The sequence below is a fragment of the Oncorhynchus mykiss genome, chromosome 8 (genome assembly GCF_013265735.2).
Source record: "Oncorhynchus mykiss isolate Arlee chromosome 8, USDA_OmykA_1.1, whole genome shotgun sequence".
NCBI classification, from domain to species: domain Eukaryota; kingdom Metazoa; phylum Chordata; class Actinopteri; order Salmoniformes; family Salmonidae; genus Oncorhynchus; species Oncorhynchus mykiss.
The window spans coordinates 75486342-75498759 of NC_048572.1; the positions used below are offsets into that span (position 1 = coordinate 75486342).

The 12418-nt window shown below is 43.4% G+C and overlaps 1 protein-coding gene across 1 annotated transcript in view; it reads left to right on the forward strand.

The window, feature by feature from the left end:
• The first annotated feature begins 4493 nt into the window (after positions 1 to 4493).
• The window catches only part of LOC110530623 (GTP-binding protein REM 2), a 31818-nt gene continuing 23893 nt past the window's right edge, over positions 4494 to 12418 (forward strand). The window contains exons 1-3 of the mRNA XM_021613835.2: positions 4494 to 4804; positions 6334 to 6649; positions 7398 to 7471. Of these exons, the coding sequence (XP_021469510.2) occupies positions 4793 to 4804; positions 6334 to 6649; positions 7398 to 7471 (402 nt within the window). The 5' untranslated portion in view covers positions 4494 to 4792. The remainder of the gene's footprint in view (positions 4805 to 6333; positions 6650 to 7397; positions 7472 to 12418) is intronic.

Here is a 12418-nt window from a genome sequence, read left to right on the forward strand (position 1 = left end):
GAGCTGAGATAAGGTGGGGCTTTATCTAGCAGAGACTTGTAGATGACCTGTAACCAGTGGGTTTGGCGTCGAGTTTGAAGCGAGAGCCAGCCAACGAGAGCATACAGGTTGCAGTGGTGGGTAGTATATGGGGCTTTGGTGACAAAACAGATGGCACTGTAATAGACTGCATCCAATTTGTTGAGTAGAGGGTTGGAGGGTATTTTGTAAATGACATCGCCGAAGTCGAGGATCGGTAGGATGGTCAGTTTTACGAGGGTATGTTTGGCAGCATGAGTGAAGGATGCTTTGTTGTAAAATAGGAAGCAGATTCTAGATTTAATTTTGTATTGGAGATGTTTAATGTGAGTCTGGAAGGAGAGTTTACAGACAAGGATGGCGGATGGGGGTAAACCGCAAGCTTGTTCAATCCCAGCGTTAGGCACTCATGTTTTTAAAAAAAAGTTTTACCCTACCCCAAACATGAACCCTTACCTTCTAACTAGACACCTAGTTATTTGTAGTTGTCCACATATTCTAAGTCAGAACCGCCCAGAGTAGTGATGCTGGATGGGTTGGCAGGTGCGGGCAGCGATCGGTTGAAGAGCATGCATTTAGTTTTACTTGCATTTAAGAGCAGTTGGAGGCCACGGAAGGAGAGTTGTATGGCATTGAAGCTCGTCTGGAGGTTAGTTAACACAGTGTCCAAAGAAGGGCCAAAGGTATACAGAATGGTGTCGTCTGTGTAGAGGTGGATTAAAGAATCACCAGCAGCAAGAGCGACATCATTAATGTACACAGAGAAGAGAGTCGGCCCGAGAATTGAACCCTGTGGCACCCCCATATAGACTGCCAGAGGACCGGACAACAGGCCCTCCGATTTGACACACTAAACTCTATCAGAGAAGTAGTTGGTGAACCAGGCGAGGCAATCATTTCATGAATGAACTGAATTCTAAACTACAAGGGAAGGGACTTTTTGCACATCAGATGTACAACCTTGTCAAAGCCTTCAAGTGAAAATTACTTGATAACACACACCCATTCAGATCGCACAGCATGTCATATCAACAATATCTCATGGTTTGACACAGTTTGACTTCTGTATTCAACGTTTGTCATGGGGGGTTTAAACATCAAATGTAGATTTCGAATGATTAAGGTCAGTGGTGTAAAGTACTTAAAAAAGTATTTTAAGTAAAAATACTTTAAAGTACTAAAGTAGTTTTTTGGGGTATCTGTACTTTACTTGACTATTTATATTTTTGACAAATTTTACTTTTACTTCACTACATTCCTATAGAAAATATTGTACTTTTTATTCCATACAATTTTCCTGACAACCAAAAGTACTTAGTACTTAGTTACATTTTGAATGCTAAGCAGGACAGTAGGGTCATCCCTACTGCTTCTGATCTGGCGGACTCACAAAACATAAATGCATCTTTTATAAATATTGTTGGAGCGTTGGAGCGTTGGAGTGTTGGAGCGTTGGAGTGTGCCCCTGGCTATGTGTACATTTTTTAAACAAGAAAATGGTGCCGTCTGCTTTGATTAATATAAGGAATATAAAATTCTTTATACTTTTACTTCTACTTTTGATACTTAAGAATATTTTATCAATTACATTTACTTTTGATACTTAAGTATATAAAAACCAAATACTTTTACACTTTTAGTATTTTACTGTGTGACTTTCACTTTTACTTGAGTAACTTTCTATTAAGGTATACTATACTTTTACTCAACTATGACAATTGGGTACCTTTTCTACCACGGATTAAGGTAAGGGTTAATGTTTGGGGTAGGGTAAAAAAAATAGTGCCTAGTGCTGGGATTGAACAAGCTTGCGGTTTACCCCCATCCACCATCCTTGTCCACAACGCCCTAGCAAGCCGCGTTCGCTGTTACCGCGAGTGACCGGTTTTGAAGGCATCTCCCGACATCCTAGGGACGTGGAAGAATGTCAAATGTCACCTTGGATCTCGAGTGACCTGGCTGGTCATATATGCTATTTGTTAGGCCTTCAGTCGACATAATCTCCTTCAACAGCCGTGTAACGTTGATGAAAGACGTTCCTTGACTTATACTGTTAATAGAGAATTGCTTGTTTTTATCTGGAGGTTGGACAAAATAACTTGGACAGGGACAATAGGAGCACATTGATGAATAGAGGGAGATGTCATTTTAACAAGGAATGACCAATCAAATCTCTATACTTGGGTCTGACTCTGTAATATTATAGTAAAGAGCATCCCATGTTTTTAAAATGGCATGGTTTGACAAGCAGACTCTCTAAAGTAGGATAATTGGTTTTGAATGCGAGGTAATTCATATTTAGAGACAGCAAAAGTGGTATTTAAAATTCATTGGTATGGTGGGAATTACTTGAGCCTGAGATTGATTATATAATCAGTTGTTTTGCATCAGGCTGAGCGCGTATGTGTGTGCGGGTGTTTGTGTGTGTGTGTGTTTCAGTTGCACTCAAATTTAGTTTGAGAGAGCACGTTCAAAACCCAGTGTAATCTAACAACGCAATGACATGGAACACTTACTTCCAAATGTTCAATGACTAGTCTGAAAACGCACTCTGAGAAAAACAGAAATCTGCCCTATTTGCCACTTGACCCCTCTAACCTATTTCAGCCGGAAAGATCCTGCACACTATTGTTAATCAATCAACCTATTCACATGAGGAGCAGGAAGCATTTTGTCAGGCTGAGCTTGCTGTTAATGAGTGCAGTTATCTCAGTGATCTGCCTGCACTGTGATTCACACGCACACACATACACGATGCTCGCTCTGATGTACTGTTGAGACTTCAGTACTTCCTGCAGTCAAATGACCAAATCACCCTCTAGTGGCCTCATGGGTGGAATTGTATTTGTTATTTTTTATTTTAAACTGCAGAAAATCCAATGTTTCTATTTCAAACGGTTTTGTTATATTTCAGTCCCCATTCAGTCTGCATCAGTCATAACATGCTGCCCCGCTCTAGCTGCCACTGCTACTGAGGCTTGGGCCCAGACAGACAAAGAGATAGACAGACACAGGACATTGCTTTATCAGGCCCATAAGTGTGTAACAATTGACCACAAGGAGTAACTGGGGCTCTTGTTAATTATCCCTGGGGTGTAGTGAGTGTGTTGGAGGTGGTTCAGTAAACAGTTGTTCATGTGATGATTAAACTAACCTTGGCTGAGACCTGCAGACTCATGTTAGCTCCCAGAGGAAATGCCTGTCCAAAAAAGGTCCAGTCGTCAGCTCCACAAATACAAATTCCATTTAGACAGCATAGCCCCAGAGCACACAAAACATACCTCGGCCTAAACATCATCACCACAGGTAACTTCCACAAATTTGTCAACGATCTGAAAGACAAGGCAAGAAGGGCCTACTATGCCATAAAAAGGAACACAAAATTTGACATACCAATTAGGATCTGGCTAAAAAATACTTGAATCAGTTATAGAACCCATTGCCCTTTATGGTTGTGAGGTCTGGGGTCCGCTCACCAACCAAGAATTCACAAAATGGGGCAAACACCAAATTGAGACTCTGCATACAGAATTATGCAAAAATATCCTGTGTGTACAACGTAAAACACCGAATAATGCATGCAGAGCAGAATTAGGCCGATATCCAAATACAGAAAAGAGACGTTAAATTCTACAACCAACTTAAAGGAAGCGATTCCCAAACCTTCCATAACAAAGCCATCACCTACAGAGAGATGAACCTGGAGAAGAGTCAACTAAGCAAGCTGGTCCTGGTGCTCTGTTCACAAACACTGTGACTGACCCAAACTTAAGGAAAGCTTTGACTATGTACAGGCTCAGTGAGCATAGCCTTGCTATTGAGAAAGGCCACCGTAGGCAGACCTGGCTCTCAAGAGAAGACAGGCTATGTGCACACTGCCCACAAAATGAGGTGGAACCTGAGCTGCACTTCCTAACCTCCTGCCAAATGTATGACCATATTAGAGACACATATTTCCCTCAGATTATACAGATCCACAAAGAATTCGAAAACAAACCCAATTTTGATAAACGCCCATATCTACTGGGTGAAATACCACAGTGTGCCATCACAGCAGCATTATGTGTAACCTGTTGCCACAAGAAAAGGGCAACCAGTGAAGAATGAACACCATTGTAAATACCACACACATTTATGTTTATTTATTTTCCCTTTTGTACTTTTACTATTTGCTCATCATTACAACACTGCATATAGGCATATGACATTTAAAATGTATTTATTATTTTTCAACTTCCGTGACCGTAATGTTTACTGTTCATTTTTATTGTTTAGTTCACTTTTGTTTATTATCTACTTCACTGTTTGGCAATGTTAACATATGTTTCCCATGCCAATAAAGTCCTTGAATGTAATTGAATTGAAAGAGAGCGAGAGAGAAAGAGTGGGAGAGAGAGATGAGCTGTGTAGCTCATGTATACACTAAGGGCATTCTTTGGCGTTGGGACAAGAGGAGATTTTGAGAAGGGGGCGTGCTAACGTTTTTTTCTGTGCACAAGAAGGGCCGCTTATTCATAACACTCCCAGACGCAGGTGTAGACCAGGCTACCTATTCATATGCTCTGCACTTTTCTTCGATCAATACCTACACATCGAGACCAAGGAACTTCGGGAGGAATTACCAGCCGGAGAATGGTTTCGCAATGTTAATTGATATTTGGTGCGGTTATTTTGTTCTCTCTCATCCATACTTCCCGAGCGCAAATGACTTGACATGGATTGTGGTCGCTGTTAGGGACTTTATTTGTGAAAAATAGAGGAAGAATTTAACACGATGACTGACCAGGTAAGGTGACAAAAAAAATCAGCTCTGACCTCACTGTTTTTATGTGCCAAACGTTTTCTTTGAGTTCAGTAGACTATAACAAATTGCATCTTTAAACTACATACCGGTGCGCTGTATGCTACATAACGTCTTTAGCAGAAAGACTACGGAGCTGGCTTGGGAGTTTCGGGATATGTGGAATTCTAGTAGCACGTGCACGCTGACAAAGCTGTCACTATGTTTACGCGCACAACTCCCACTCTCAATCAGCGTTGTCTGTCATCTCCCGAAAGATGCGGACACATCAATTAGTATTTGTTTCATAAGCAGGCTCATCTCTCTTCTATAATAAATTAGGATCATTATTATATTTTTACAGTATAATTACTCGACATGTTGAATTCGAAACTAAAATGTGATCATCAGTGGGCGAAATAATAGCGGGTCTAATAGTTACACTATAGTGGCAACACCACCAACAGTAGCCTAGCAGCCAGAGCAATTTATGTTCTACAGTGGTAATACAATGAGCAAACAGAAGTATAGAAACAAAGCATTGCCTGTAGGCCTACAGTATTGTACTGTAGTATTTTGTTATTGCCCAATGTTGTGTGTTACGGTTTGCCCTAGTTTCTCACCTGTCAGTCGATCCTTCTCGGTGTCTTTCTTTATTGCTCTCCTGCATCTCCTTGACAACAAAGACCTTGATTAATTAATTGCACCCTTTCAATTACTCTTATTGGTACTGTGCCTGAGTCCAGCAATACACTCTATCCCTGTGTGTTACTGAGTGGAGCTCAGCCACAGGCACACCTGCTCCTGGATCTGTGCTGGCTGTTTGCTGGCTCCCAGGGTGAGTGCTCCAGCTATATGAATTGCTGTATTAATATTGATGGAGGTCATCTGACTGATCTGCTGCAGTACACACGCTGAATGCTCCCAGCAACACAAACTGATGGCTTTGGTTGTTGTTGAAAACTGATGGCTTTGGTTGTTGTTCTGAGAACATTGAAGTCTGTGTGTGTGTGTGTGTTGTGCGTGTTTGCATATGCACACACACACACACACACAGGTTTATGTAGGCCTATACGTAGGTATATGTGTTTACGTTTTGCGTGCATAGAGCCTATAGCTTACTGTAGACATGTTTATCTGCCTTTGTGTGTGATATGCAGGAGGAGGGCTCATGAACATTTATGTTCTGGACCTATTTTCTGCTAATGCGTCCCATTGTAACAGTCTTGCTTCCATCCCTGTCCTCGCCCCAACCTGAGCTTGAACCAGGGACCCTCTGAACACATCAACAACCGCCCCCCACGAAGCATCATTACATTTCACTCCACGAAAGCCTTGGAGCTGATCTGATTGGTCAGAAGACAGATTAGTGTTTAAACGCAGCATTTTGCTTCCATAGTAATAGGCCTACTGTGTCAGCTATTTGTGTCAAATGTAACTCTTCTTCTCCTGCATTAACATTCACTCAGTTCCATGCTCATAAGGGTCATGTCCTTTGGGGCTTGTACTCACTACCTATTTTTTGTCTCTCTCAGTACAGTATGTTTCTTACCACCGCTCCCCCTCTGAGAAGAGGAAGCACACCTCTACCAATCAAGCACCAGCTGAAGCGGGAGGAGGCCGTATCAGAGGACCGTGATTGGATACCAGGGATTGACAAACCATCCACACTGCCAATCAGTGACACTCTTTGCCAGGATGAATCATTTGGTCAGGCGGCGGAGGGATATCAGGGGAGTGCTATAAGGATCGTACTACTTGGGCAGAATGGGGTTGGAAAATCATCGCTGGCTCTGTCCCTGGCTGGACTGTCAGACAGATCTCTTTCGGTGGACTCTGAAACAGCCTGTGGTAAAGTTCTTCAATGTGTTTATATTTGTGTGTGTGCGTGTGTGGATTGTAGCGTGTGTGCAGTGTGCACGTGGTATCTACTTTGTGTCAATCACATTACATCATCCACCACAAAAGACCAACATCATTCTGATTCGTGAGGTTGAGAGTTACTTTTCCCATTTTCTGAGTGCACTCTAAAGGCAGAGAAATTACAAGATAAACCAAAAAAGCACTCTGTGTCACTAGGCTGTCTGAAAGGTCAGGGTGATAATAACAGCAGTCTTGGGCCAATCACTCAACCAATCAATGCTCCAGCAGAGTGATGGGCACACTGCTCTGTAAGAGGTGCTGCAAGAGACATGTCATGAAGAGTCAGACCACAAAGTATTCATTATGGTTCCTAGAATCCTGGAGAGTCAAGGTATTTGCAACATAGCTATTTCTGGAACCTTAATGCTCTATGTGGGCCACCGTACTGTAGGCTACCATAACCTTGTCCAATATCTGTGTGTGCTTCCAACTCCTCAGCCTATCATTGTGTAATACCAAACATGGGCCTCGGTTAACTTTTTTTTTATTTCACCTTTATTTAACCAGGTAGGCTAGTTGAGAACAAGTTCTCATTGACAACTGCGACCTAATCAATAGGCTGAATGTTTTCTTGCATATCCACCTCAAACCATTTGTGAGTGTGTGTTATCATGTGTTTGTGTATCACTTTATTGTTGCATTGTTGTGTATGTTCATGTGTCATGTTTGGTTACAGGAGAAGGCTACGAGCGCACAGTGTCAGTTGACGATGAGGAGAGTTCAGTCATCATTTATGACAACTGGAAACAGGTATTTAAGGCATTCTCTACAGCACAGGTGTCAAAACTCATTCCACGGAGGGACAAGTGTCTGCGGGTTTTCGTTCCTCCCTTGTACTTGATTGATCAACTAAGGTCCCTAATTAGTTACAAACTCCCCTCACCTGGTTGTCTAGGCCTTAACTGGAGCCAAATTGAATGGAAATAACAAAAACCAGCAGACATTCAGCCCTTCATGGAATGAGTTTGACACCACTGCTCTACACTGTCATTCTCCTACTTGCTTTCTACACTGTCATTCCACTAATTGCTTTTACTAATTACTTTCACATTCATGTGATTTGCTCAAATTTCTGTCTGAGTACAGATATGTGGTGGGTCGTAATGCAGATGATTTGCTCAAGTTTCTGTCTGAGTACAGATGTGTGGTGGGTGGTAATGCAGATGATTTGCTTCATTACATGTTTTGATAAATAGCCTGAATGTGTACAGTCCTCTCTTTTCTGGCAGAATTTGGAAGGGATTTTGAATGGTCTTAGAATGAGATTGTTTTGTTCTATTCAAATATTTGAGTTATAAAGAGGCTAGAGGAGCACAGCTGGTCTAAGGTGATTTTGTGTGTGTGTGGGGGGGGGGGGGGGGGGGGGGGGGGGCTATAGTAGAATATCTACATAGGGGTACAGAGGCCCATTATCATCAACCATCACTCCTGTGTTCCAATGGCACGTTGTGTTAACTAATCCAAGTTTATTATTTTAAAAGGCTAATTGATCATTAGAAAGCTCTTTGCAATTATGTTAGCACAGCTGAAATCTGTTGTACTGATTTAAAGAAGCAATAAAACTGGCCTTCTTTAGACTAGTTGAGTATCTGGAGCATCAGCATTTGTGGGTTAGATTACAGGCTCAAAATGTCCAGAAACAAAGAACTTTCTTCTGAAACTCATCAGTCTATTCTTGTTCTGAGAAATTAAGGCTATTCCATGCGAGAAATTGCCAAGAAACTGAAGATCTCGTACAACGCTGTGTACTACTCCCTTCACAGAACAGCGCAAACCAGAATAGAAAGAGGAGTGGGAGGCCCCGGTGCACAACTGAACAAGAGGACAAGTACATTAGTGTCTAGTTTGAGAAACAGATGCCTCACAAGTCCTCAACTGGCAGCTTCATTAAATAGTACCCGCAAAATACAAGTCTCAACATCAACAGTGAAGAGGCAACTTCGGGATGCTGGCCTTCTAGGCAGAGTTGGGGAAAAAAAGCCATATCTCAGACTGGCCAATAAAATGAAAAGATTAAGATGGACAAAAGAACACAGACACTGGACAGAGGAACTCTGCCTAAGAAGGCCAGCATCCCGGAGTCGCCTCTTCACTCTTCACAAAACCCGAGCCATGGGGTCGAAGGAATTGTCCGTAGAGCTCCGAGACAGGATTATGTTGAGGCACAGATCTGGAGAAGGGTACCAAAAAATGTCTGCAACATTGAAAGTCCCCAAGAACAAAGTGGCCTTCATCATTCTTAAATGGAAGAAGTTTGGAAGCACCAAGAGCTGGCTGCCCGACCAAACTGAGAAATCAGGGGGAAAGGGCCTTGGTTAAGGGAGGTGATCAAGAACTTGATGGTCACTCTGACAGAGGTCCAGAGTTCCTCTGTGAAGATAGGAGAACCTTCCAGAAGGACAACCATCTCTGCAGCACTCCACCAATCAGGCCTTTATGGTAGAGTGGCCAGACGGAAGCCACTCCTCAGTAAAAGGCACATGACAGCCCACTTGGAGTTGCTAAAAGGCACCTAAAGGACTCAGTCCATGGGAAACAAGATTATCTGGTCTGATGAAACCAAGATTGAACTCTGGCCTAAATGCCAAGCATCACGTCTGGAGGAAACCTGTCACCATCCCTACGGTGAAGCATGGTGGTGGCAGCATCATACTGTGGGGATGTTTTTCAGTGGCAGGAACTGGGAGTCTATTCAGGATTGAGGGAAAGATGAACAGAGCAAAGTACAGAGAGATCCTTGATGAAAAAGTGCTCAGGACCTCACCTTCCAACAGAACAACAACCCAAAGTCACAGTCAAGACAACGCAGGAGTTGTCTCTGAATGTCCTTGAGAGGCCCAGCTAGAGCCTGGAATTGAACCCAATCGAACGTCTCTGGAGAGACTTGAAAATAGCTGTGCAGCGACACTCCCCATCCAACCTGACAGAGCTTGAGAGGATCTGCAGAGAAGAATGGGAGAAACTCCCCAAAAACAGGTGTGCCAAGCAATTTGCAGAAATATCTAAACCTGTTTTTGCTTTGTCATTGTGGGGTATTGTGTGTAGATTGATGATGGGGGAAAAACACAATATAATCCATTTTATAATAAGGCTGTAACATTAAATGTTTTTTTTTTTACATCTGTAGTGTCGTCTCGCTCAGGGGAACTCCATTTTAAGGCATTTCTCTAAAAGGGAATAAACTTTCAAGCTTTCACCTCATTTTATCTCTCTGGTCTTGCTTTTTTCAGTAAAGATGTCTCTTTCTCCTCCCATCTTTTCCCTGATTTACCTCTTTTCTACAGAAAAAATCTAATCAAATTGTATTTGTCACATGCGCCAAATACAACATGTGTAGACCTTAGAGTGAAATGCTGATTTACAAGCCCTTAACCAACAATGCCGTTTTCATCTTAAAATTAATCTCCTCTCTCTCTCCTTCTCTCTTGCCCCTCTCGTTCGTGTGCTCCCTTTCTTACTCAGAACTGACCCTTTTTTAGTGTAGTTAAATCTCTCTGAAAGTCAGTTACATGTGTTATTCTCTGCATGTTTATACAAGTGCAGGTGTTACGCCATGGCAACATGAGCAGGCCAGTGGGGTTTGGAGCGGCTCCAGCCCAGCAGCAGTAAGGAGAGAGAGCAGACTGGACCAGCTCCCGCTCGCCCCAACACACACACACACACATACACACATACAGTCATTCAAACACACTCACCAACACCCTTCTTTCACTGCTGATGCCACGTTGACCCTGATAGCAGCATCACTGCAATGAATTCTGGGTGCGTGTGCGTACTTGTATGCGTAGCATGCGTGCAGTGTGCACTGACCCCAGAGGATTTTGCCTAACTGTAGCTGGTCCCCTATTCCATCTGTGCTCCACCCTCCCCAGGTTACCATGGTGACCAGTGGACTGAACAAATCTCCAACATGGATTACATCATGTAGTTGTAGAAGCAGTGGGCTACAAAGCTTCTGGCTCCCAGAGTCGGTGGGAACCACTGGTTTTACTGTAGCTGCATGTGCCTCATCATAACCCAACCAATCATCTGGAGTATTTTATAGGATAATAAAACATTTATAATAACTAGATTGTGATTTTAGAGTGGTTCCTTGGTTCCCAGCTGATTCACACCTGCTGCTAGTTGTACCTTCTTCCATGTCAAAGCACCTGAGTCCTACACTATCAGCAGCCATACAGCCACATCATCACAGAACATTTCACAGAGTACACTCACACACACAAAGCGCTCAGAGAGTCTACACACCCACAGTGGCGCTCTGAGCTTCTCTTCAGCTAGCCCTGGGACTGGGAGTCTTGACGTCAGGCTTAAATAAGTCATCCAGCTTCCTAAAATAGCCGGCACATGCATGGCCGGGACCTGGATGTCCTCTACTGTACTATTTGCCATCTTCTGTGTAGATCACTCATGCAGACAATCAGCCACCATCTTTCAGGGCAGAGTGGGATGTGTTTTGATGGTTGTGAGTTGGTTCTCTAGCACTTCCTCTTTCTATTAACAGGCTGACCACACTCTGCACCACCAGGCTTTTTCGATGCTGGAGGTCTGAGCCAGCTGTGAGCGAATGGATCTAAGTGTAGAGCCATTCATTACTGCACCGGCAAACCTATCGAAACACACTATGTCTGCTGCAAGTGTCTATAATTATTTGACAACTGTAAAGTGCAACATTTATGGTAGAAAACCTTGGAAGCACTCCGAGGCCAATAGAAGTAGGCCAGTACACAGTAGCTATCTTGAAAGGAGACAAGGATGTGTGTGATTTGGTGGTGTTCACTGCTTGACTTGGGCAGGAGCTCACGGGAGCCGAGTACCGGTACCTCATATTTTCTACTGCTGGAGCTCGTTTAGTTTAATTTTAGTTAAATTTATTTTCACCAAAGAAAACAAGTGATCGACAACAATACAAATAAAATTTGTATAAAATTTGGATTGAGATCCGGGCTTTTCGCTGGCCATGGCAGAACACTGACATTCCTGTCTTGCAGGAAATCACGCACAGAACGAGCAGTATGGCTGGTGGCATTGTTATGCTGGAGGGTCATGTCAGGATGGGTACCACATGAGGGATGAGAATGTCTTCCCTGTAACTCCATCCCGCTCCAGAGTACAGGCCTCGGTGTAACTCTCATTCCTTCGACGATAAACGCAAATCCGACATTCACCCCTGGTGAGACAAAACCGCGACTCGTTAGTGAAGAGCACTTTTTGCCAGTCCTGTCTGGTCCAGCGATGGTGGGTTTTTGCCCATAGGATATGTTGTTGCTGGTAATGTCTGTGAGGACCTGCCTTACAACAGGCCTACAAGCCCTCAGTCCAGCCTCTCTCACCCTATTGCGGACAGTCTGAGCACTGATGGAGGGATTGTGCGTTCCTGGTGTAACTCGGGCAGTTGTTGTTGCCATCCTGTACCTGTCCTGCAGGTGTGATGTTTGGATATACCGATCCTGTGCAGATGTTGTTACACGTGGTCTGCCACTGCGAGGACGATCAGCTGCCCATCCTGTCTCCCTGTAGCGCTGTCTTAGGCATCTCACAGTACGGACATTGCAATTTATTGCCGTGGCCACATCTGCCACATCTGCAGGGACCCTGGGCATCTTTCTTTTGGTGTTTTTCCAGAGTCAGTAGTAAGGCCTCATTAGTGTCTTAAGTTTTCATAACTGTGACCTCAATTGCCTACCATCTGCAAGC